Below are 27108 nucleotides of genomic sequence, written 5' to 3' on the forward strand. Positions count from 1 at the left end.
TTTGTTTGTTTTTTTTTTTCAGTTAGGTACATCACTCCATAACCTTTGTTGTGATTGATGGAATAAACAGAATGTTTACACGTGGCTACTGCTGGTTTATATGTTGGGCAACTTGAGTTCCAGTTTGTGACTTCAAAGAGAGTTCACTTTCCTTGGCTCCCTCCTCTGTAAAGGGATGACAGACCACGGAAGAAAACCTAGCTGTCAGCACTTGGTCTTGCATCAGCTTAGAACTTGCTCAGCTCAGTCAACAGGCATTTATTAAGCCCCAGCTGTTTGTCAAATGCTGAGCCCTATTCTGCTAAGGATACGAAAATGACTAAGACGTGACCTCTGCTCTTGAAGCACCCACAGCCCAGCAGGGCAACAGACATTTCACCGCTATACAGTGTGAGATTAGCAGAAATGTGTTCAAAGACCAGAGGTGCAAGAGGAAGTCTTTCTGTTTAAGGTCGAAGCAGGGAAGGGAGGGGGAGAAAGGTCTCAGCTGGGCCTACATGATGAATAGAATTGCTTCAAAAAGTCAAAAATGATGTGCATTCCAAATTGAAGGAACAGGAGATGCAAAGATATAAAATAGGGGGTTGGTGAACTACAGCCCGCAGGCTAAATGTGGCCTACTGCCTGTTTTTGTAAGTAAAATTTTATTGGAACTCAGCCACATTCATTCATTTCTGTATTATCTCAGGCTGCTCCAACAGCAAAACTGAGTAGTTTGGCCAGCAAAGCTTGAATATTAGTCTCTGGCCCGTTGCAGAAAATATTTGCCAACTGTTGGCATTAAATAGCATGGCTTGACTGGTAAAATCAAAATTGTATCCATTGCTATAAAGTAAACAACTTGCTGAGTCCAAACCAAGTGCTGCTTCACATTTCTTCACTTCTCTAAAATCTCTGTAACTAAGGAGGTGCTTTTACTGCCTCCATGCATTGCCTTCCCAGCTTTGGAAACATTTTATTGTTGGACAGATCTCATAGAGCCAGAATTACCAAGGTCAGTCAGCCAGTTAATATTTATGCTTTTCCGCCCAGCACATGGTTTAGTGCTACAGGAGACGAAGACCCCTTCTCCATGCTCAGTTGGAGGGACACACAGCTTATGTGCCTATAATACCCCAGATCTGCTTTATCTGCAGATATGAGTAGGAGGACAATTCTCAGACTATTAAATAATTTTAGTGTTGTGGTACAGGGAATGTCACTGTTAAAAGTGCTATTTATAGCGTTTTGGTATAAACAACATTGATATCATAATTGGGACTGGATATAAAAAGTATTTCTTTTTCATTACGGTACATGGAGGTATTGAGATTACCCTGAATAATTCTTTTTGTTTGTTTGTTTCAGTATTTCTAAATTTGAAGAACGATGCTGTTTTCTTTATGTGCTTCACAATTCTGATGATTTCCAAATCTATTTCTGTACAGAACTTCATTGTAAAAAGTACGTATTAGTCATTGTTTATGTGGGAAAAAGACTGTTCTTACCTGATCATTATTTTTAGCTAATGAGTGAACATGTAGCTCCTGTAAACTACTCCTGGCCATGTGCTTACGTAAATATTTCATTTTGTGCTAGTATTTTATAATTATGTGGCATGTTTAATTTGGGGGCCTCTCTTTAATAAATCAACCTTTTCTAAGTCCTTATTTTTCCACAGACAAAACATTAACCAAATTTACCAGTTAATTGCCAAGTATTATGTCTCCTTTTCAAAGTGCTCATTTATTATATGATTACCAGAATTTTTAGTCTTGAATTCATTTGAATCATCTCACTATTATCTACGACAGTGGCTCTTAGCTCTGGTTCATAGAGCTGGTTCTAAAGCTCACCAGTTCATTAGAATCAACTGGTGAGCTTTAGAAAGTGCCTGAGACCTACCCCAGATTTTCTGATAGAGGAAAAAACTGGGTTAAGAACTAGTGATCTGATCTAAACTCGTAAGAGATAATCCAAAAATCCATGGACTGCATTGTATATTTGTGTTAACCTCCCTGAGTGTATTTCTTTGGGCTAATAAATAAGTAAGCTTGTGTTCCCTTAGACTATAGTGACTAATTGTGGGGACCTAGAGAAGTGAGTGACAATTTAGACACCAAAGTGCAGGTTAAAGCCACCTTGAGTGTAAGATTTTGCTGGAAATTTTTCGTATTCAAATAATCACTATTTGACCCCATTATAAATGATTGATATCCTAGCTACAAAATACAGTCAGTCATTTTTATCTTGGTACCAAAACATGTTTGTTTAATCTACAATTTTTGGCTAAAGCTGTATCTTTATTATTGTAAAATGTATAGTAAAAAGACTTGTAAATAACGACTTCCTATGCATATATAGGGTCTACTTTTCTACTTACACTTTAAGTCTAAGGGCTAGTCATTTGTTTTTATGATAATTGTAGCTAAGATTTATGGAGTGCTGACCCCAGACCTAATATCTATTTTAATCTTCAGATAAACTCTATTAGGTAGGTAATATTAATATTTATGTCAAAAAGAGTTAAAAAAAAAAAAAAGAAGTAGAGTCTTGGAGAGTTTAACTAGCCTATAAACATGTAAAGCCAAAAAGTATAAAATCTGGGATTTGGACCAGGCACGTGTGACTCCGGAATCCAAGCATCTAAAAATTACTGTGCTCCGGTCCCACTAGAAGTGTTATATTCTACTTAGAAATATTCGTGTTGAAAATTTTTGCATAAGTAGCTCATTTAAGTCGTTACCCCAGATCTTAAAGTCTATCTTTAAAGCTGGAATTTGTTTGGGTCTTTCACTTTCTTCTCTTGGTTGAACTTGCTTTTGTCTCTAACTCATCATGATATGTGGTCTTCATCAAAGTATACCATCATTAGGCACCACATGCAAACTCCATAGACAGACTCCCAACTCCAAAATGGACTTTGTCTATTTTGTTCGTTGTCATATTCCCAAAGGCCAGAACAGCTTTTGATTCTAGTAGACACTTGATGAGTGTTTGTTGGATGGATGGGTGGATGGATGAAAAGAGATACTGTATAAGAAAAACTCAGCATTTTCCTTCCTATGTAGGGAAAACCCCAGCTCCTCCCTACTGTGTTTCCTTCCTGTGTATCTCCTTTATTTCTCTCACAAAACACTTCATTTCTGACATTTCTGGTCACCAAATGTTTGGAGGTTTTTCCCCACAACAAGCAGTTCTCTGTAACACCTACAATTTAACTCAGTCTACCTGGAGATAGAGTCAGATCCCACAGGTTAAGGGCTCTTCCCCCAACTTTAGATGCCAGTTGCAAACCCAGAGTGTTTCTTCCCCCAACTTTAGATGCCAGTTGCAAACCCAGGTTGTCACCTGTGCTTTAGACAAACTGGCTATGGATCAGCGGCTCCAATGACCCCCTTCTTGGATTCAATTAATTTGCTAGAGAGGCTGACAGGACTTGGGGAAACACTTACTAATGTTTACCAGTTTATTAAAGGATGTGATAAAGGATACAGATGAACAGCCAGGTAAAGGGATACATAGGGTGAGGTCTGGGAGGGTCCTGAGCGCAGGAGCTTCTGTCCCCATGGAGTTGGGATGTCTCACCTTCCCTGTGTGGATGTTTCCTCCAACCTGGAAGCTCTCTGAACCCCCTACTATTGGGATTTTATGAAGGCTTCCCCATGTAGGCATGAACAATTGTTATTATTTTTTACTGTGAATTCCATGTATTATTTATTATTCTTTTTAAAAATTTTTATTGAGGTATAGTTGATTTATAATATATAAGTTTCAGGTGTACAAATAGTAATTCACAATTTTTAAGGGTTATACTCCATTTATGTTTTATTAAAAATGTTGGTTTTATTCCTTGTATATTATTTATTATCACTGAAGTGACAAAACACGGTGATGGAGAACAGCTCAGTGGTTGCCAGCAGTTAGGGTTCAGAGATGTGTGTAACTATAAAGCAGTATTTTATGGACTTTGTTTGTGGTAATGGAACAGTTCTGAACCCTGATTAAGGTGGTGGTCACACAAATCTACACATGTGATAAAACTTCATAGAGCTATTTACCAAGACCTAAAAAATTATGACATCTAAACCTAGTATAATCCAAATAAGTTTAACTGTGTTGTGCCACTGTCAGTTTCCTGGTTTGATAGTTGTACTATGGTTATTTAAGATATTGTCGCTGGAGGGAAGCTGGGTAAAGGGTACATGGGAATCCTCCGTACTATTTTGCAACTTCTGAGTGAGCCTACAATTATTTAAAAATTAAAAAAACAAGGTGCAGGGCAACATGTAAAGGGAAGGGATAAAATTTGTGTTCGTATTTGTTCGTATAAGGCATGAACAATTATTAACTCCATTTCCAGCCCCTCTCCTGTCTCTGGAGGGTGAGGGGTAAGGCTGAAAATTCCAAGCTTCTAATCATGGGTTGGTCTTTCTTGTGACCAACCCCCATCCAGGAGCCCACTTGAATTGCCTCATTAGAACAAAAGATGCTCCTGGTTCCCTTATCACTTAAGAATTTACAGAGGTTTTAGGAGCCCTGATGAGATAGGGTTTCAGAGATGGGGTCAAAGACAAATATTAGAACAAGAGATGCTCCCAGTGTTCTTATCACTTAGAAAATTACAAGGGTTTTAGGAGCTCTTTGCCAGGACCTGGGGGGCAGGGACCAATATTTATCTTCTGTTATCTCTTAGGTACAGAGACAGTGAAAAGGTTCTGAGTTGTGGTGGGTAAACTTTTCTCGTCACACAGTAACCTGCTCTTCCCTTGGGCTGGCAGTGACCTGCCTGTGAGATCATCAGCCGTTCACAGTGTGTCTCTTACTTCACATCTGGAAACCATTAGCATCCTCTCTGAATGGATAGACACAGATAGTGTTGCAGGGGACAAATCTGTTTCTTGCTCTAATATTTTGACTCTGAAATGGTCTCTAGGAAAAAAAAAAAAAAAGAAGCAAAAAGCTTTATGAGAAGCATTCCTGAAGAAAATGTTTGTCACCAAAAGAAAGGTGGCTTCTTGTTATAAACATAAAATCGAGTTGTTCCTGGTTCAATCAGTATTTGCAGACTGTTTTTAGGGGACCCCACGTGTATGATATTGAGGTGCTCAGGCAGAAGATTCAGTATCTGAGAGCAAACATTGTAGTGGCCAACACTGTGTCAGTCACCTCAGAATTTAGAGACACTGTTCCAGAATATGGGTATTTTTGTTACGTCCCATTTGAAATAATACTATTAACGGCAAAACAATAACAACTAATGTTTAATGAGTGCACTGTGCTGAGCACTTTACAAGTATTACCTTAAGCCATCATCACAACACCCTGTGAGATGGATACACATATTCTCCACTTACAGTTAAAGAGTGAGGCTCAGAGAGGTGGAGGAATTTGCCCCAAATCATGCAAATACTAGCAATCACATTTTGATATCCAAGTCCACATTCTTAACATCTCTATGACCTTGTCTAGCCTCATTGTTCTAATTCTATAACTGTCACTGTTACTTGAAGTAAGGCAGGGAGGCATTAGGTCAGAAACTTCTGTAAAATCCTACCAACCTGTGCTTTCTTTTTGAAAATTCATACTTTTCCGCACAGCTACTGATATTTTGTTGATTGACTGACTATTGCCTGACTCTTTTAGCTTCCAGTTTTTGCTCTGAAGTCACTTTGAAATATTACTTGCTTATATTTAACATTCTACATATTATCAGTGACCACATACCAATTTTCATTTTAGGTTTTTCGAAATGGTGAACACCATTACCGAAGAGAAGGGGAGAGCTACGGAGGAAGGAGATTGTGAAAGCGACTCCCTGGAGGTAATGCCTTCGGTCTCTGCGTTCATTTTACTAAGTTTCTCTGTGGCTGATTTGTTTTTTAAATAACATTTTCCACTTTTCATTTTTTAAATTTTATCTATTTATTTATTTTAAAAAATTTGAGAGGGAGGAGGTAGTTAGGTTTTTTTTGCTTTTTGTTTTTTAATGGAGGTACTGGGGATTGAACCTGGGACCTTTCGCATGCTAGGCATGTACTCTGCCACTGAGCTATACCATCCTGTGCCCCAATTTTTTTTAAATGAGCCATTTGAAGTTTTACTGAGCAAAAGGGGTGTGTGTGTGTGTGTGTGTGTGTGTATGTGTGTTTTATGTGAGTAGTGGTGAAGGTTAGAGGACTCAGCCAGAGCCTGTAATCTTTCCCTTAATATTAAAAGCAACTTCTAGAATTCCTTTGGTTAAAAAGGGGCTGGAAAGCAAACATTGGATAACTCTCAGGAATAATGAGTTTTTGCATCTTACTTATGTGATAGTGAGTAGCTATGCTTTATCTCGGAGGGTGTTGATTACCCTCAGTGCAAGGACCACAGTGCCCTCACACATTTTATACTCTCCTCTGAGATATGTGCAATTCACACAAGCAAATGTAATGAAAATTCTGAATGGTAGAGCCCTTTGTGGTCCTCATTTGTATGCTTATATTAAGAACCTGAAACGATGGAAGATGAACAGAACAGAGGAGGCAGTGACAATCACCCCCGGAGCTCTCCCTCTCAGCTGCAGCCCTTTCACTTGCGCCTCCTGGACACAGTACACTGCAGGCACCTGTGTGCACACTGTGTCCGTTTCCTCTGTCATGTCTGTCTACCGTGTGTAGACGAGCCTCCCAGCACAGTGAGGACCAAGGCTGGAGAGTTTCAAGAGTGCTGACTTTAGCACCTGGGCATCTTCAGTGTCCGAAGGACGCCCCGTCTCCAGACATGGCCGTGGGCCTCTGTTTTCTCTGAGCCCTTCCCATGTATGACTTGGGACGGAATTCTGAATCCAAGAAATACTGGAAAATGACATTTCTAATGTAAAAGTGAGATTGAAGAAAGCAGAGCACCAACCTGACTGGCATACTTAGGTATTAGATCACTTTGTTGTCATCTCATACACTAGAAGTTTTATATAAGCCTTGAAGTAGTCGGGTAACAGCTGAGAATTTAAATATAATAACCAATTGTTAAGTCTGTCTACAGTGAAGTCCTGTAATTATCTAGCAGTTGTATAGTTTTGATAGTCCTAGATAAGCCTAAGACTCTTTCATTAAAGTTCGAAGAAGATGATAGACCTAATTTGGAAAAAAATCTTCCCTATGAACTAACTTGCTGTCTACAGGAGTAATAGACATACCTCTTCTTTGTCCCTGCTTTATATTTTATAATTTTCTGTTTTCTTATTTAAGAGATTATGCTGCAACCTGGATCTCTTGACTTCCACATCAGTGTTCTTTTGACTCTATCTCATTATCTCTGTTTGTATTTGGGTTAAATTTAGAATCACTTGATACATAGCCAGTGTCAGGGTAAAAATTAACAAAGACAATGAAAATGAAACAGTTCCATTAGTAGTAAATTATAATGTGGATAGACTGGAAAATCCAGAAAATTCTTTTACAATATCATAAATTGCTGTTTGTGTTTTTTTTTTAACCAGTGATATCCAGCCTTTATTTCATACCCTTCTTTGAAAAACTAAATCTGTCTTAGCAAAAATACACCTAGCACAGCCAGGCTATGGTGGCCATGTTAGACATGCTTAGTCTTCGTAACTGACTGAATCAACAGTTTAGAGATTCTGCTGTAGAAACTCCTTTAACCATATGCATAGCATAACATAGCTTTAATCGCCTTAGAATTTGTGAGAATCCGGCCAGCTGATTTTTCTAAGACTCAGTCTCCTATAATGTAAAAGGGGTGGGTAGATCTCTTTTCAGAGAGCTTCCAAGAAGATGCAGGGTCAAGATTTTCTGCTCTATATGCAGTGGTAGTAAATGGAGTGGGCTTTGTGAGACACTTCCCGATCAGACAATTCTGCTGCAAAGCACTGCGAACACTCACCAGCCAAATAAAGACGGAAATGCTCAGGCCTCTTCCCAGGAATATCCAGAGAGTTTCAGTTGGTCTGCTGACCTCACAAAAAACAGCTCATACCATAGTGCTCTCTGATTCATCAACGTGATCCTAACTCATGCTTCTCTTATATTTCTGCCCTTCGCATTCTATCAGAATGATTTAAAATGTATGACATAGAATGGCTTCTGCAGCATCCCCAGTGGACAGTAGAGTCTGGACGGTGAACCCAAGCACCCTTGTTTGAAGTATTTCGGCTTAGTTTGCCATTATGCCACCACTAGTGATACTGCCGATGCTGTATTCATGGGTGTTCTGTTAGCATAACATTAATAAACAGATACAGTGATGTTCTGGGCTGTGACGAGGATGATGTCCATCTTGGCTCTCCCTCTCACGGACTATCCCTCCATAGCCAGAGCTTTACAATATGAGTTATTACATAGCCTTAACTTATATTTTTGCATAATTTATGGTAACTCCATTATACCCTTGATTACATTTCTAGCTGTTTTCAACATTCTTGGCTAAAATTATTTTTTCAGTATTCTAAATATTTGATTAAGATGAGTTCCTAAATTTCATTACCACAAACTGAACTTTAACGTCAGCCCATGAATGGCACACCCCAAATAATTCCTCCTCTTCCCATTCTTCATGGTATAAACAAGAAGGATTACTTTGGCGATGAAGATTTGTATGCAGAATAAGTATTCTCTGATCTTTACCTCCATTTTGAGAGAGAATTAAAATGGTTTCAGTACATGTGTCAGTCATTCTTGAAGCCTCTGGGTACCTTGGCCCAAAACAAAATTAAACAGTTGGAAAGGTCAGATGCCCTGTAAGGTTTTTAACTTCTCTTGGTGTGGTGTCAACATTGGGCAAACATTAACTATTAATGTGGTTCTATAAACCACAAATTTGAAGCTAATCCTTAGACTTCTTATTCGAAGCCCAAGTGAAGATTTGCTTTTCTTTCTGATTTGGATAATAAAGTTTCTTTGAAGCAGCACAGTTGTGGGAGGGATTCAGCCTCCTTTGGGTCATGGTCAGACCCCTTCTCCAACCGATAATACTTGACTTTAATCAGATCCCTGTACCGGGGTCAGGAGCCCTTAGCTTCTGGTTCCTGCTTTCCCAACAGCCTGTTTTATAACATTGAACAAAATTCTTACTCCTGCTGGGTTAAGATGATATCATTCCTTAAATGAGAGTTGAACAAGAAGATCTTTAATGTCCTTTCCTAGTTCGCATTTTTTATAATTTTCAAAATTAGTACAAAGAGTGCATGGTTTTTTAAAATACAGCTCAATACCACTTTAGAGGACTTTTCTGTTTTTTAACAGAAAGAGAAACAGCTTCTTTTGATTCAAGGCCATGTTTTTGGACTCAAGGCTGTATTTTGAAATGGAAGAGTTATGAACCCATGTCTTAAATAATTTAATGTATTCATAAATTTATATTGAAATCATTAAACAATTGATTGCAGTTAACTATACGAGTTCTAACACTCACCAGCTGTGGTCTCTATTTTTGTTCTCCCAGCCTCTCACATCTTCACTAAGAGCGAGGGCATCTACGCAGTTACCCAAGCCAGCACCTCAGAGAGACCTCTGCTCCAGCCGCTCTTCTTCCTCACACCGGTGTTTTCCTGCAGCCCCTCCATGTCATTCTGTCACTCCCCGCACCTCAGGTCCTCATCATCTCTCACGTGGCCTGATCTCTCTCCTTCCATCAGTGCACTGTCTCTGCTATCATTGAAGAGATCTCTCATGCAGTTTAATACTGTGACTGCTCTAATAAAAACCTTTGATGCTACTCTTTGTAGAAGGTTTCCATACCATATGATGTTCTTACCTGTAACTTACCCTCTCCTTTCTACCCTGCAGTCCAGCAATGCCAAAGTCCTTTCCATTTTGCAGACAGCCAAGCCTTTCCTGCCTGTGGGCTTGACATGTAGCGGCCCAGCTCCACATGCTTTTTCTGCTTTGTCCTACTTGGTGACTGCATCCTAATTTTTTGAGATCCAACTCAAGTGTCTTTTTTTTTTTCTTTGAGTCATTTTCAATACCTCTTCTCACTTTTCCCTGCTCTTACAGCCTTTTTGCCCTCTCTTCTGCCCTAACTCTTCTCATTGCATTGCAATTCGATAACCTGCCCCAGACCGTTCAATCTCAAGACTGGACTATGGCTCTGTTTACCTTCTAACCACAAAGTCTTGCGTTTAGCCAGGCATCCAAGCAGAAGTTCATTCCAAAGGCTTAGAAGGGTTTGAAGCTGGGGAGTGACAAAACCAGAGTTGTTTAAACAATATCTCAAACTAGGGGAGGGAGATATGGATTGGAGGGAGCAGAGGAAATGCTGGGAAATTGGCTCAAAGGTTGTCTAATCAACATTAAGTCAATGAAAGAATGAATGCCATAATCAAGCTGAATACCATAATCAAATCTCTATTGATTTATTCTCTTCATCTCTCACTTTTTTTTACTTCTTTGAAAAAAACATAAATTGCTGAGGTTCTCTGGTGTTCAGTACAGAATATGTTTTCTTCCTCCTCATGCCTCTTTCAAACATACATATATTCTCCCTGCCTCCCTCCTTCTCTTGTTCCCACCCTCCTTCCCTCCCTTTCTTCCTAATCCTTCCTTTTCTTTTATGCATTTGTACTGGACTGTTTTATCAAAATGGGCAGTTGATTAACACAAGCCTGAGGTAATCGTACCAACAGGCCCTGTGAACCTATTCATATGTAGTTTCCAATGTGCATGAAGAGGAAGATGGCCCCTTGTCAATGGAGAGGGGACAAGCAAGATAAAAGGAATGTTTTCCTTTGACTCAAACATCTGCCAGATGATGAAATACCTTGCTATTGCTTTTTCTGATGGTTTGCCTCACAGACAGTAACAGTGAATTATGGTTTAAAATTCATTTAAATCAATTCAGAGTCATCAAGTAGCACACGGGTTTGTTTTTCTTTAGCATCCTATTTCTATTTTTGTGCAGATCTGAAGCTAAACACCCACAGTTACTGCACTGTCTGAGAAAAGCTCTCACTTACAGTGTTGTATGATAAGACTGTCAATTTGTGGCTCATTCATTATTCTGTTGTGAGGAAAAAAACTTTTTCCTCTACCAGCTTAGGTTCTGTGTTTGGGTGCCTGCAAATTAACTGAGAAAAGACAGCTTAGCAGAAGAAAAGACAAAGTTTATTCCTGTACGTGGGAGCATGCAAAGAAGGTACCTCTGAACAGCTAGAGTTAAAAGTTTATTTATCTTAATAAGAAAAGTCATTAATAGGACTTTACGGGAAAGCAACAACATGGTGGGAAACGAATGAGAAACAAGTAGAAGGTACAGAAAGTTTTGAAAAGCTGTTGTTTACATAATTTCTCATCCAGGTACAAGTGGTCCTAAACCTCCCCAAGAGGGAATCATGGCAGCTGTATTTTCAAGAGGCTTTGCTTAAGTCAGCAGAAGAGTAGGTTTTTTTCTACAGCTACTATTTATTCAGATGTTTTCAGCTGGAAATAATCTTCCTGTCACATTAGTGGGTCCAAGTGGATCCCATGAATTCACTCAACAAATACTTATTGGGCACCTGCTATGTGGAAGGCACTCTTCTAGGTGCTGGGAATCTAGCAGAGAACAAAACAGAGGAAACCCCTGCCCTCATGAGCTTACATTCTAGTGGGAGACTGATAGTCAATAAATAAAATATTTAGTATGTTTGATAATGATCAGTGTCAAGGAGAAAAATTCAGCAGGGAAGGATTTAGGAGGTTACAGTGTAACAGAGTGTGTAATTTTAGACAAGGAGACCAGGGAATGGAACATGTGAGTAGAGATCCAAGGAAGGAGAGAGCTATCAAATAAGATATTTGTACCTAAAGCGTTTTTAGTATTCTGTTAATGTTGTTCATAGATACTGATGTGCTTAGCATTTACAAATTAATAAGGCAATACAGACTGAAAATTAGCAAAGCTACCATCTGGGTCTTTGGGGTGACTACTCATCTAAGGTAATTAAATCCCCAGGGAATGGCGTGGCTTCTTAGAAGGTGATTGTTTTACTCTGGGTCCCTGACGGTGCATGGACGAAGTGAATCACCACGTCATTGCTTGGCCTTGTCAGTACAGTCTTCCTACGCTCATTCTCTTCCCAGTGCCCGTTTAGACTGTTCTGGGCGGGCAACAAGAGAGGGCTGATTCCAGAAGTGTTCCCATCATTGCTTCAAAATGCAGTCGTCTCCCTTAGCAACAACCTGATTTGCGAACCCATTGCCATAGAAATAGAATGCAAACTATATAAGCAGTGTAATTTTACTTTTTATTCTTTTAAACACTCTATCCCTCCACCCCTGCCTTCTTTTTCTCCACATTTGTCATTAGACAGACCCTGCCTTCACTTAGCCATTGCCCTTTGCCCTGTTCTACTTTTTCTGGCCATCACATAGATAATTCTCCGTCCTTATAGGCCAGGGCAGTTTTCTCAAACGTGCCTTTTCAATTTATATCTCTATATTGTAAGAATAGAAAGAAGAGATTAAAAAAAAAAAAACAAAACAAAGAGAGCAAGCAGCAATTACCCATTGGAATGATTTTCACTATGACTACTTTGTTTATCAGGAGTCAACCTCTATGCCTAATAAATATTTTTTCAAGAACAGAATAGCTTTTTTTATTTTTTATTTTTTAAATTGGAGTATAGTCAGTTTACAATGTTGTGTTAATTTCTGGTGTACAGCAGAGTGATTCAGTTATATATATTCCTTTTCATATTCTTTTTCATTATAGGCCATTACAAGGTATTGAATATAGTTCCCTGTGCTATTCAGTAGGACTTTATTATTTACCTATTTATAGTAGTTAGTATCTGCAAATCTCAAACTCCCAATTTATCCCTCCACTTCCCCCCTCTCCTTTCCTCCCTGGTAACCACAAGTTTATTTTTTATGTCTATGAGTCTGTTCCTGTTTTGGAAATAAGTTCATTTGTGTCATTTTTTAGATCCCACATATAAGTGATATCATATGGTGTTTTTTTCTTTCTTCCTGGCTTACTTCACTTAGTATGACAAAAAAGAATAATCTTTTGATGGTTTACATTTCTGAGGGAAACTAAAGCTTGAGCAGTGTCATTGAGGCTTGCATATTCTTCACTATGCACTAAGAGTATCCTTGTGGCAAAACTCCTCTCAGTCAAAAATAAACAGATACTGACTTTAAATGTTTTGTTTTAGCACCTGGTTTTAAAAAAGGTTCCCATCAAATCTTCTATTGCCTGATTGATTAGTTAAACAAATAATCACTGAGCATCTACTACAAGCTAGATAAGGCTAAGACTAGGGACAGAGCAATTAAAGATAAAATATGGGTTCTCAGAGAGCTCAGAGTGCAGACTGGAATGCAAATTGGATAAGAAGAGAGTGAAAAATGCATGAGAGAGGGAGGGTAGGCGGCCTTGGGAGCACATCAGACCAGAATCTAACCCAGCTTTCCAGGGTCAGCTGGATAGTTCAAGAGAGCTTCCTTGTTTTGAAGGATGAGGCAGAATTACCTAGGTAGAAAACCCACATGTGTAAAGGCACAAAGATCTAGGGAACCTCACTGAGAGTGTTTGGAAGAGATTGATGAGATAGAAGAGGCAGCAATAAGATCGTGAAGGGCATTGATGCCAGGCTCAGGAGTTTGGATTTGATTCTGAAAGTAATGAGGAACCAATAAAGCAGAGGCGGTGGTATGAACATGGGAAAGCTCACTTTGAACTTTGGAACTTTGGGCTTTAGAAAGTTTACTGTCAACTAAATGGAGAATGAATTGTGGAACAGGGAAACAAGAGAGAGGGCAAGGAGGCCAGTTAAGAGTCTGTAGAATTAGTACAGAAGCAAGGAGGGCCTGATCTCAGGCAAGAGCAGTGAGGATCATCTTGGTGGTATTTGGCATCAATTTATTATGGAGAGTAAGGGAAAGGGAAGAATGGAGTCTAAGATGGCCAACAGATGTCTACTGTATGTCTGGTTGAGTAAGCAAATTGATGTTCAGTGGTACTGACAGTATGTTGGGACACCTTTAGATACTGGTGTTTGGAAATAAACTAAGATGCGCCTTATAAGCTCTTATGCATAAAAGGATTTCCCTATAGCATTGGTGGTAGAAAGAACACAAAATCTGGAATCTGATGAGCTGGGTTTAAATCACTGCTCTGACATACTTTCACTGGAAGATATTTCTGATCATTTGTAAATTGGAGCTAATCGTAGATCTTCCCTACTGTGACACAGGCTTATTATGACCATTAAATGAGGTAGGTTGCTGAAAGTTGATTTGTTTTCTTTTGAATTATAGTGCATTATAATAATGTAAGGTGGTGCTAGTACCAAGTCCAGTGTGTAAGTTTCTGTTCCTCTGATAGGCCACACTGACAAAGATAAGCTACTTTGGTGATGGTCCCTGCCCTGCCTCCTGCTGGCCAGGGTCCTGGCTGGTAGATTTCCAGCACACACATCATAGCCTGGTGGAAGTCTGGACCACAGAAATTGGGTGTGGCGACTTGGGCTCCTTCAGGTGGAATTTTTGGACTATGTTTACTGCCTGGTGGTGAATTGTTTCCTTATATATTTAAAAATTTTGGATTGTGAGCTCAGTTTCATTGGTGCATCACCAATGACTCCTACATAGCCTGTATTAAGGGAGTCTTCCTTTTAAATGTTTTTCTTTGTTTCTCTTGGCACTCCAGGGATTTCCCAGGCTCAAGACCAATTATGGGTATTAGGATAAGTGTAAATTTGAACTCCAGACAGCATGAGGATCAGCCAATGGTTGAAAATATTCAGAAGAGACTTGGTTTTGACCAGTTTGGTGTAAGACAAACAAACTTTTTATCTCCCAGTGTAGTAGGCTGACTTTTTTCTAATCCACCCTTTCATCAATTTACAGTCCTTCAAAGACCCTAGTTTTGTGTTCCACCATTTCACATTGCATAGGCACACAGCCTCATATCCCCAATGGGCATTAAGACCAAAGTCCCAGATAAGGAATTGGTGAACTATAGCCCAAAGACCAAATCCTGCTCACCTCTTCTCTTGGTAGATAAAATCTTATTGGAACACAGCCACACCCATTTGCTTATAAATTGACTGGGCCATTGACAACGGCAGAGTTGAGTCACTGCCACAGTAATCATATGGCCCACAAATCTGAAAATATTCTTTATAGAAGGTGTTTGCCAGTCTCTGGCCTAGATTAGTAAGACTGAAAGCTCTGCCCTCATCCGCACCCCTTGGGCTGCAAGACATGAGTTCTTGTGATTATCCCTTTTGTGTTCCTTTCCTCTTTACTTCTAGCTCCTTTTTTTTTTTTTTTTTTTTTAATGATTCCAGCTAGGCATTAAAGGTATGTCTGTTTTATCTAGGAATTTTTGGCGGGAAAGTTTTCACATGCCTAGCCTACCATATTGCCCAAACCAGAAGTCCTTCTACTGTCTTTGGATAGTAATATATTCTTCTTTTTTTGAATTTTCTTGACCCTTTAACTTGATCATTTAAAAATTTCTTTGTTTTCTAATGCAATTCTTTAAGGCCATGAAATTTTCATCTACATAATTCTATGTCTGTCATATTTGATATGTTATGCTCTCTTTGTCATTCTTCTCAACTATTTTGTAATTCCCAGGATCATTTCCTTTTTAATCCATTGATCATTTTAAACTGCAATAGTCAGTTTTCAAATATATTTTTGGCTATCTTATTTTTAGTATCTTGTGGTCAAAGATCATGGTCTTTATAATATCTATTCCTTGATATTTGTTGAAATTTTCTTTGTGGCTTAATATGTGACCAATTATTATATATTTTTCATTTATGCAGGAAAGGAATTTATGTCTGGGTACAGGGCTCTCTCTGTGTATGTTATACCAAACTTGTTATTTGTGCCATTAGGGTCTCTATTTTGAATTTGTCTGCTAGATAGATCAGTTTCTAAAAGAGTTCTGTTAAAACCTATTGTGGTTTATATTTGTCTATCTGTCTTTGTAATTTTATCAGCTTTCTATATTTGAAGGCTATGTTGTTAGTGAGTGTAAAAATTTGATTGTTACCCTCTTTTGGGTTATTTACTGGCCTTAATGTTAAATTTCCTGGTTTATGATTGTTACAAATCAGGTTTTTTTAAATGGCTAACTCAAACCCTTCTGTGAGTTAAATGTAGCCTTGGGCTGCCAGCTTTATACCCCAGCAAAATGTAGACAAAAGAATGAACTTGTTCTGATGTTCCCTTCTGCTGGTCTTAGTTTTACATTGGGTTTCTATAGAGACATGTCTTGATCATTTGATGACCCTGAATCCTGTAGTTCAAGTCCACGGCAAAAGATATGCTTTTGTGTATGTTGCCTCTGAGAAGGTCCCTCCCAAGTGTCACTGTACCCCTTTCATTTTGATCCACTTTTCCATACTCGACTGGCATGCTTTGACAGTTTGGGGGTTTAAAGGTGTAGATATTTCCTTTTTACATCAAAAATGAAATTTTTCTTCCATTTTTCAAAGTGTTTTTTAATCTTGGGGAATTGGGAATTGGGGCTGAAGTGCAAATAATCCTTGCTTTACTATTGTCAACTTGTAAGACCTCAAAATATTCTTCTTACCCAAAGGCTTTCGGTGGTTTTATTCTCCTGACAGAGTGTGAAATACTCTCATAGTACCAAAAGCAGAAAACCAAAAGGTTAATTAGATGTGATATATTGATAGACATTGATGCTAATCATACTCATCTCCAGAATCAATGGAAAACAGGGTTAGAATTTAGTCTTATTGTTTCCCTGATAAAGTCACTTGATTAAGTAAGGAAAAATGCTTTTGGAAAAAGTTGACGTTTAAAATGTGGACTCCAACTAATATTTCCATCTTCTCCCATTTTTCCTTTTGTAGTATGACTATGAATATGATGAAAATGGTGACAGAGTCGTTTTAGGAAAAGGCACTTACGGGATAGTTTATGCTGGTCGAGATCTGAGCAACCAAGTCAGAATCGCCATTAAGGAGATCCCAGAGAGAGATAGCAGGTACAGTAATCATGGTTCATGAAAGCTGTTTTCTAAGATATCTGTGTTGCTAATAGCATTTAAAAATATTTTGGTGGTCTGAAACTCTGAAAACTCTGCTGCTTTAATTAGCTCCCTTTGAGGTTTAGCTGCTGCATCATTCAGTGAGTCAGTACAAGACTGGTAAGGAAGGATGGCATCTCCGAGGCAACCAGGACAGGACGTTCAAAGAATAGAGAAGAGGATGGCCCTTGTGTGTTGGGCTCAGGTTATGTTGGATAATGGCTGGTTTACTATACAGATAGATGAGGAATAATCACCATCAGAAATGGTTTGAACCAGAGGTTCCAGCATGTAAGGAGGATTAGTAATCATCACTCATCCTAAACAACAAGGAGAAAACTGAACAAAATGAAAAATCAGCTATGCTTCTTGGAGCTGTCAGAAAAGTGATGTCACAGGACAAACCAATGGCCCCCAAATTGGAGACTGTCATAAGACAGTCCTATTACTTTTGCAAGTTTTGCCTCCAGGAGCCCTAACAGGTCCTCACAAAGAAAATCTGTGAAAATCTCCCTCTCCCAGGCTTCCTGCAGGGGTCGGGGAAAATAACCATTTTGAAAATAACTGAGTGTTCTGTTTTTAACAAAGCTTGCCCTCAAGGGAAACTATTTTACCAGAGCCTAAACTCTGTGTCGTGTTAACCTAACCAACCTGGGGGAAGAGAAATGCCCAACTCCAGCCCACTCTAGCCATCCTGTCCCATCTAAGTGGGGACTGAGAAACATTTGTGAAGTTCACAGCCTAGTGGCACAGGCTCACTGAAAGACAGAGACTAATTCACAAAACCATAGCACAAGGCTTCCTTCCCCCTACACCTCGCCACCACACCACTGAAGGTTTATTCAGCAGAGTTCCTTTTACCGAATATATCAGGTCCAACTTCCCACCAAAAATGACAAAGCACACTGAAAGGCAAAAAATACAGTTTGAAGAGACAGATATGACAGGGATGTTGGAACTATCAGACTGGGATTTTCAAACAACTGTGATGAATATGCTAAGAGCTCTAATGGAAAAAGTAGACAACCTGCAAGAACAGATGTCAGTGTAAGTGGGGAGATGGAAATTCTAAGAAAGAATCAAAAAGCAATGCTGATGTGGAAAATACTGTAACAGAAACAAAGGATGCCTTTGATGGATTGGACACGCCTCAACCTCTGAGTTTGCAGATATGTCGATAGAAACTTCCAGAAGACAAGTAAAGAGAAAAAAAGCTGAAAAAGAAAATTCAAGTACTGTAGGACAACTACAGAAGTTGCAACATACCTTGTGGGAATACTAGAAGGAAAAGGGAGGGAGAAGAACAGAAGTATTTGAGGACATGGTTTGAACCACACAAAGTAGGGCTGTCTGCTCTAGTGCTCTGTCCTATCCTCTGCTTCTCCAAGCAACAATTCTTTCTTAATCTCATGATTTCTGCTGCCTCAAAGCTCCTCTTACGCGTTCTCTTCATAAAATAGTTGCTCCTACAATCCATTAGACAGAATTTCTATGTGTTGCAGATTCAATCTCTGAAAGAAAGAGGATTGGATTGAGTTTCTTATTATAATATTTCTCTCTTTTTTTAAAACAATGTTTCTTATTTGGCCAAACTTTAATGTTGAGCTGCATCACAGACATATTTTAGTTGCCCCTCCACTCTACACTTTTTGGCCATCATGATAGGGTCACATGATCAGCTTTTTTAGAAAGGACACTCCCCTGAGCTACCTGGATTTACCCAGCTTCTTCACTTGTAAATATAAAAGGCACCTCAAGGTTAACATGGCCTTGTTAAAAAGACCACAAATAATAAATGCTGGAGAGGGTTTAGTGAAAAGGAGACCCTCCTACGCTGTTGGTGGGAATGTAATTTGGTACAGCCAATATGGAAACCAGTAAGTAGACTCCTTAAAAAACTAAAAATAGTTACCCTATGATCCAGCAATCCCACCCCTGGGCATATATCCGGAGAAAATTCCCATTCGTAAAGACTCATGCACCCCAGTGTTCATAGCACTGTTTGCAATAGCCTAGACATGGAAGCAACGCAAATGTCCATCAACAGATGATTGGATAAAGGTTAACATGGCCAAAACTGAACTGTGGGTTTTTACTCTCAAATGTACTTGACCTGCGGTATTCCCTATCTCTCAGTTCATCTCACCCCATCCATCCAGCTGTTCAGACTACCAGGATTCATTTGGATTCCTCTCTGTTTCACTCTATGTTACTCCATCATAAGGCCTACTGTTGTCTCAACCTCTAATTCTGAATCTTTCCACTCTGTCCCATCACCAGCCTAAGCCTTTGGGTCTCCCACCCAAAATCCTTACTGCAACTCCTTCATAACTAGTCTCTGCTTTCACTCTTTCCTCCACCTCAGCTCCTTCCTTTCTCAGAGAAGGCACAGAGATCTTTTTCCAGTTGACATCACATCATGTCACTACTACTTAAAACCCTTCAATTGATTCTTATGTAACCAGCATAAAACCCAGAACCCTTAGTATAGACATCTGCCTCCCTCTGCGGCCTCACCTCCTCCACTGAAGCCCCACGCACCTCTCTTTCCTCCAGGCCCACCAAGGCTCTGTCCCCAGATTTCAGCAGGATTGCCTCATTTTCATCAGTTGGGTCCCAATTCAGTTCTCAAGCCCTCAAGAGGCTTTCTCGGATTCCCTAACCTGAAAAAGACCCCCCTGTCAGCAATCAGTGTCCCAGACCTCAGCCTCTCCATCCTTGCTGCGTGACTTTGACAGGTGGCTGCTTTGCCTCCAGCCTCTGTATCTGCATTCCAGGCAGGAAGAGGAAGAAGGAAAACAAACGTTCTCAGAAATGTCCAGCATACTTTCACCTCTACCTCATTGGCCAAAAGTGACCACCCCTAACTGCAGGGATGGCTAGAAACTCAGCAGCTTTTAAGCTGACGAGTTGTTTCTCCAAACAACATCGCAGAAAGAGGGGAGAACAGATATTAAGTAAGCAAACAGCTTTTACTGTCTGCCTCATGTATGGATTCAATTTTATGTGTTCTGTGATATTTTTGCCAAGTTTCCCCTTTGTTAATTCATGAGAGATATATGAATTCTTACCAAATGGTGATAGAAACTATTCATTAAATATCTAGCATAATATATATTAATTTGTCATATTACAATTTTTGTTAAATATTCCTATAGGTTTTTAAGTAGTATATACACAGAGTAGATTTTTAAGCAATATAAAATTTTAAAAGAGTTCTCACTATCAAATTGCTGAAAACTCATTAATCTTTAGCAACATGCCCTCCCTTCCCACCACCAGATAAATTTAAGTAGGTACTTGGAAGAAAACCACTTTTAAAACCATCTTTGTAGCTCGAGTTTATTCAGCTGCCACTGTGCACACACAGAGTACACGAACACCAACAAAGTACTGTTTAGCATAATGTAGGCTGTTTGAAACCGACTTGCGTGACAAGTCCTTCTCTTGAACAGCTGGCGTGGAGCATCCTTTTGTGACCTATTAAAGAAGGTTACAGTGAAGTCCATCATATTATTGTGAGATACAGCACACAAAGGTATTTCCATCTGTGTGCCCTGGAGAGGTTTCGAGGTTGCCTTTAAAAAGGTAGCGATTACAAAGGATAATTGCTAAGGCGGGAGGGTGGATGTGAATAATGCATGATCCCACATACACCAAACACTGCTTTCTGTAGGGAAGGATCATAGCAACAAAAACAGCGTCTTCTGTGTTTCCCTCACACTCTAAAAACACTTTTGTTAGCACCTAAGAGCGAGCTGGTGGATTTTAAGGACACTCTCATAATCTACCCCAGCTACTTGTTAACCTCAGGTTGGCTTCTTCCACTAACATTCTACACACCCCTGAACTGTCTTCACTTCAGTCAGGTATTTCCACTCAGCTATATATGAGAGCCATCTGAGAAACTTAAAAAAATACTCAGACCCTCTACCCCAAATTCTGGGTCATGGATGGGTAAGTCATGGGCATAGATATTTTTAAAAATCCTTCTGGGAGATGCAAATTTCCAGCCAAGGTTGGGAACCACTGGTTTGGTTGGTTGTATCTGACTCAGGAGAGAGGCTCTGGAAACATGTATGATTTAATAATTTTTCAAAGCTAAATGCACATAAGTATCTCTGATTATCTATACCATTTCTTCTTTCCATTGTCAAAACTAATTGAGAAGAAATGGGATTTTCTTGTAATTCCCATAGACACGCTTAGCTTATGGACCTGAACAAATTATAATTTCATGCTTATTCAGTGCTTGGTACTTCTTTCACTTACTCTTAGAATTGCTGGGTGTTACTAATCGTTTCCGTATTGGAGAAGAGTTCTTATTCTTAGCTAGGATGAATCCTGACTATCATTGTAACTTTTGAGCTATCCTTTGATTATGTAATGCGGGGGGGGGTTATACTTGTTTCTCCAGTATCTTACATTTAAACGTTTATGATTGATATTTAATAGAGGGTCAGGAGGTGGGAGCCCTTTAATTATCGTAAACTGAATTAGCCTCTTTAGATTTTTAGTCATCTTGATCTGTGAAATCTACAGATTTGGCCTGATATTGCCACTAGTTTATCTCATACATATCAAGAGCAATCTTATTAACTAGCGTTAAAGAGTTTTAAACTCTGTGGAAAAAGCAGCGCACAGATATCTTCATAGCAGAGAATTATGACCTAAGTATCTTGTTAGTAGCACTAGATACTGGTGTTTCTTGTGTTATCTCATTCAAGCAATAATCAAATTGGTTTTGTTGTCTTTAACCTATATCTTTTTAAGGGGTTTAGTTTAATTACCAGCCTTTAGTTCCTAGAGCAATTCTAAAGAAAAATAAAATGAGTTAAAGATCTAATATACAAGTCAATTTTTGTTGTTGTTGTTGTCAGCTTTCTGGTAATATTTCACAGATTATCAGTTTGTTTAAATTAAATGAATTTGGATTTTTGTAACCTACTAATTGCTTTAGCTTTATAGTTTATGCTGATAAGCTTTATGAAAATAGTTTTATCCAGTACTAACTGATTCTAGTATTTGTTATTGGCACTCAAAAAAAAATCCATTCTGCTTATTTAGATATGCCATCGTAAGACCTGACCATTTCTTGCGTGTAGGACTGAAGCAAATGATGAGGCATCAGGCTTGTATTTTATGTTTTAGTGGTTAGTGCCTTTCATACCTGTAGCCTCCATTGTATAACAGAAAAAAAAAAAAAAAACTAGGGAATAGCTTTGAGTATCTGTTTATGTTTATCATTGCTGACACCCTTCCATAGTTAGTTATACAATAATTATATTAATATAACATATAGTAATATATTACTCTAATATTTAGGATTGTTAAGAGCCTACAAGCTTTATAATACTTCAGATAATCATCGAAAGTGTTGTTCTGTCTCTTCCAGATATATCAAATACTTTCATCTTATAATTTGATAAAGCAACATATACTGAGTACATGATTTTGAAGTCTGGCTTAAAGCTGGTCTTTCAGTATGGAGGCTTGGTTAGGATTTGAGATAATAGAATTGGTTAGAATAGAATTAAGGAAACTCAGCATATAAATGATTTTATGTTTTCTATTGAAGAGTTGGTAGGCCTTTCAGTAAGTTCCAAAATGAAAATTAAAATTTTTTGCAATTTTTATCTTCCTGGTAAAGAATCTCCAGGAATAATAAAGTAATGTTATGAAGCCAGTGGCACAGAAAGTCATGTTAATGTGGACAGTGTGGATGATTTCAGTTTTCCTGGATTCAAATCTTAGCTCTGTCATTTACTAGCTTTGAGATCCTGGGAGGATTAGTCATCCTGTCTGTGAATCAATCTCCTTATCTGTAAAATGAGCATCTTAGTAGTACCTTCCCATGGGGTTGTTGTGAGGAGTGAGTTAATATATACAAAAGGCCCAGAACAGTACCTGACACAGTTCCCCTCAGACCTTACCATGGCTCCAACTTCACAGAATTTCTGTGATGAGAAGTAAAGACCTTAGATGGTCGTGTTTGATTTTATACATACAGGCATATGTTTAGCTGGCGTTTTCAATTCGTATTGCCTAAATGTGTACATGAAAGTCTGGCTATGTAATTAGCTCACTGGTATCTGCATGTCCTTTAGATACTCCCAGCCCCTGCATGAAGAAATAGCATTGCACAAGCATCTCAAGCACAAAAATATTGTCCAGTATCTGGGCTCCTTCAGTGAGAATGGTTTCATTAAAATCTTCATGGAGCAGGTCCCAGGAGGTAAGAGATGGTTTTCTTCCTTTTAAAAATACAAGTTTCTACTATGCATAAAATAATAAACTGCAAGGATATATAGTACAACACAGGGAATGTAGCCAATGTTTTATAATAACTATAAATGGAATATAACCTTTAAAAATTATGAATCACTATGTTGTATTCCTGAAACTTATATAATATTGTGCATCCACTATACCTCAATAAAAAAATAAATAAAAATATAAAGTATAGGAAAACTTCAAAAAAATACTTTAAAAATGTGTGTTTCTAGAGCCTTGAGGAGGAGTAAAATTGAATAGGATGTACAAGTTTACAGGTCTTAATTTCTTTAAATTAAAAGAAAAATTAGACATATGATGTTACCTTACAGTTTATTAGGGGACAATAAATAAGTATCAGAACTATTTTAGTGTCAGGCATCATGACTTGGATTCAGGTTAGCATTTGAGTGGCCCTTTATTTTGACTGTATTTGATAATGACCATCTTCAGAACCGGGACACTTTCCTATTTATATCTGAGCCCAAGTGCAGAGTACAGTACCCAGGCCACCGTGAATAACCAACAAATAGTAGTTTACATTAATGCTACGTTATTAATGTGCCATGAAGAACTCATTTGGATAAGATTTTATCCACTGTTCCTCCCTACTTGCAGGAAGTCTTTCTGCTCTTCTTCGGTCCAAATGGGGCCCGCTGAAGGACAACGAGCAAACCATTGGCTTTTATACAAAGCAGATACTGGAAGGATTAAAATACCTCCATGACAATCAGATAGTTCACCGGGATATAAAGGTAGGATGCAATAGGATTTGGTTTCCTAAGTTTCTTGGTGGGTAATTGTTTTATTTGCAAAAGTCATATCGTGTTATAGGTATTAATTTGAAATGATAAATAAATAAATTGTAGAAACAGCAGAAATATATCACTCTGCCCTTGAATCGGTTATTCAAGTCTTGTCTCTTCTACTCAAGGAATAAACTCCTTAACCATGTTCAACCAACAAAGACTGAATTTCTACCACATGTCTGGCACAGTTTTACGTGCTCTGTGGGGCTGGTGGCTCAGCAGAACAAAATTAAACAGGAGATGGTCCCTGCTTCTGAGGCTCTCACAGGCTGGTTGACCTTTGAATCCTTGCCGGTAGTAGCTAGTCAGTAAATATTTGTTGAATTAATGGATGAATAGTTAGAAGGAAAAAAAAAATCCCCACATCTCACAAGTATCATACACTCATGAGTTGAACTAAAATTAGATAATTTACCAAATTCTCTTTAAAAAGAGACTATTCAGAACTGATTAATTTATGACAAAGTCTGGACTATATTGAAAGCAAGTTCATATGACTTCCCTAAAACCAACCCAAATACCCATTTATTTGTGCTGTCCCTAAATATTCCTGGAAAAGAAATAAAATAACATAGAAAAGAAAGTAAAGTGACTTGGAAGTTGTAAGTATCATAATTTAACTCATCATACCTGTATCAAACACAGACAGCTCCTACATTCTGTAACCCACAGCAAGCTCTAAGTAGGAACCACGTTTGACCTTGTGACCTGAGTAGCAACTTGTGAACTGATAACATATAAACAAAAATGGTGTCAAGAATTCACTATTGAGAGTAACTGTTAATAAAGAGGACAAAATTAGTGTCCCTGTTTGCTGTAAGGACACCTTTTCTTATTGGACTTTCAAGGCAACAGCAAGCAGTGTTAGAAGAAAGATAACACTTGTGATTAAAACTCTCTCTTCTCTAGGGTGACAATGTGTTGATTAATACCTACAGTGGTGTCCTCAAGATCTCTGACTTCGGGACATCAAAGAGACTTGCTGGCATAAATCCATGTACTGAAACCTTTACTGGTATGTTTTTGCAATGATGATACAGATCTTATGTAATTAAAGCAATAATTGCTGCGTTTGAGCATAACATGAGAGGTAAATTTAGTCTGTGTTCTCACAGATATTAATGTTGATATCTTTTGATGCTCACTGAAAAATGTTATACACAGTGTGATCTGGCCCCTTTCTTATCTTGTGTTTATATGACTTGCTCGGTTTCCTGCTTAATGCTACTGAAGATTTTTTTTTAACTCTCAATTTGTTATTGATTTTTCTTTTCATGTCATTACTTCTCTCCTGGTTGGTCTACAACCACTGTAATCCTGACGAGATTTATTTTTTTTAACATTTCTTTGGCCCAGCCTCTCTCAGATCCTTACTCATACCTTAATCATTTCCCATTTGGACTCTGAGTTCCCTCCTTCCTAATCTGTTTACTCCCTGCGGTTTCTTCTCCTACTCACAACATAAATAACTGTAAGATTTCAATTCAGAAAAAGGAAGTGACTCACTCACTCAAAAGTGGGGTGGGGAGAAAGCCTTCCTGAAAAATTAGGCAATGCAGCCACTGAGCTGCCTCTGGAGCAGAATCCTGCGAGGGTGGAGACAAAGTGACTTCCAGAAAGGTAGCAGTAGCCAAGAGGAGACTGAGACTTGGAGAGATTAACGACAGCCCAACAGTTACAGGGAAGGCATCTGGAACGTCAACCCTGCTCTCCACCCCATTCTGCTGATTCTCATGAAGTGTTACGTTCTTGTTATCATCATCAGAGAGAGTGAGATTTAGTCAAAAAAAGAAAAAGGGATAATGAATAATCTTTGATCTAATATAAAGCAAAATGGTCAGATGCCACCTTTTCTGAATTCTGTGAGGTAGGTGGCAGTATGAGGATTTTGCAGATGAGGAGATTGAGCGAGAGAAGATATCAGAGCCATGAGTTACAAGAGTTTGTTAACAAGAGAACCCAAGAGAATCTGAGTTAATCTTCCCTTCGCTCTTTGATTTGATCTTCTTGCTCCAGTCCATCTTTCTCTCCACCCTGCTGAAGTATCTATTCTGGAAGCCTGGAAAGGGGAAAGGAAAAAAGAGTGAAATTCTCTAAGTTTTCTCCTCAGAACATTCAGTCAGCAACGTCACTGACCCAATTCCTACTCTCACAGCAGTGGGTATTTCAGGGCACAGAGTTAAACACATTTAGAAATATATTTTTTGAACAAAATAAATTCTATCCTTTTAGAAATTCCATCCTTTTAGTAACTTTAAATATCCTTACATTTCTTTTCCTCATACTCCCTCCATTTGGCAATAGACACTTTAGACGCTGCCAAGATTCAGTAACTTCCTGAGAGGAAAATCCTTACGTTCAGACACTTTATTTGGCAAGATGTTAATATCTCCTGCTTATCTTGAAAACATTTTTTTTAATCCCCAGAGAAATTGTAGTAAAACAGTCCTCCCAGAATCCTTTGCTTGTACTTCTCACACTGGCCTCACATGATGTGACCTGAGTGACACGTATGGGTGGGTCTGTCTCCAGCGCCAATCACAAGAGCCTGGGTGTGCAGGCCTCACAGCACGAGCTCAGTGCTGGCCAAGTCACAGGTGTGGTGACCTCTGATGAACTGAGTTGAAAGACACTGACCTGTTTGACTTCTTGGTGACTTGGGGAGAGGGAAGATGGCAGCGACTACCTGTTACGAAGTGCTGACTGCATATCTGACTGTGTTAAGTGCTTTACATGTTATGTCATTGAAGTTCATATATCAACCCTAGTCCTTAGGTATTATTATCCCAGTGTATAGTGAGAAAATTAAGGTTCAAAGAGGTTAATAACTTGCTTGAGGCCACAAAGCTAGTAAGTAACTTGAGCTACAGTTCAAACTAGACTTAACACGCCAAGTAGAATTAATTGTCTTCTCCCCAGACCTGTTCCACCCACACTATTCTCTGTCTCAGCTGGCCACTCCAGACTTAGAGTTGTATGTGGCACTTCTCTCACTCCAACTCAATCCACCAAGGAAACCTATTAGTTCTGCCCTCAGAATGTGTCCAGATGTGGA

At 38.8% G+C, this 27108-nt stretch overlaps 1 protein-coding gene across 5 annotated transcripts in view; it reads left to right on the forward strand.

Annotated features, from left to right (window-relative positions):
• MAP3K5 (mitogen-activated protein kinase kinase kinase 5) overlaps positions 1–27108 on the forward strand; it is a 202174-nt gene that overhangs the window by 139875 nt on the left and 35191 nt on the right. For all 5 annotated transcript variants that reach the window (XM_031456407.2, XM_031456408.2, XM_010983676.3 and 2 more), the window contains 6 exons: positions 1348–1443; positions 5722–5803; positions 16796–16929; positions 23079–23206; positions 23863–23999; positions 24963–25068. In XM_031456407.2, the coding sequence (XP_031312267.1) occupies positions 1348–1443; positions 5722–5803; positions 16796–16929; positions 23079–23206; positions 23863–23999; positions 24963–25068 (683 nt within the window). The remainder of the gene's footprint in view (positions 1–1347; positions 1444–5721; positions 5804–16795; positions 16930–23078; positions 23207–23862; positions 24000–24962; positions 25069–27108) is intronic.

Source organism: Camelus dromedarius, chromosome 6 (assembly GCF_036321535.1).
Source record: "Camelus dromedarius isolate mCamDro1 chromosome 6, mCamDro1.pat, whole genome shotgun sequence".
In the NCBI taxonomy this organism is placed as follows: Eukaryota; Metazoa; Chordata; class Mammalia; order Artiodactyla; family Camelidae; genus Camelus; species Camelus dromedarius.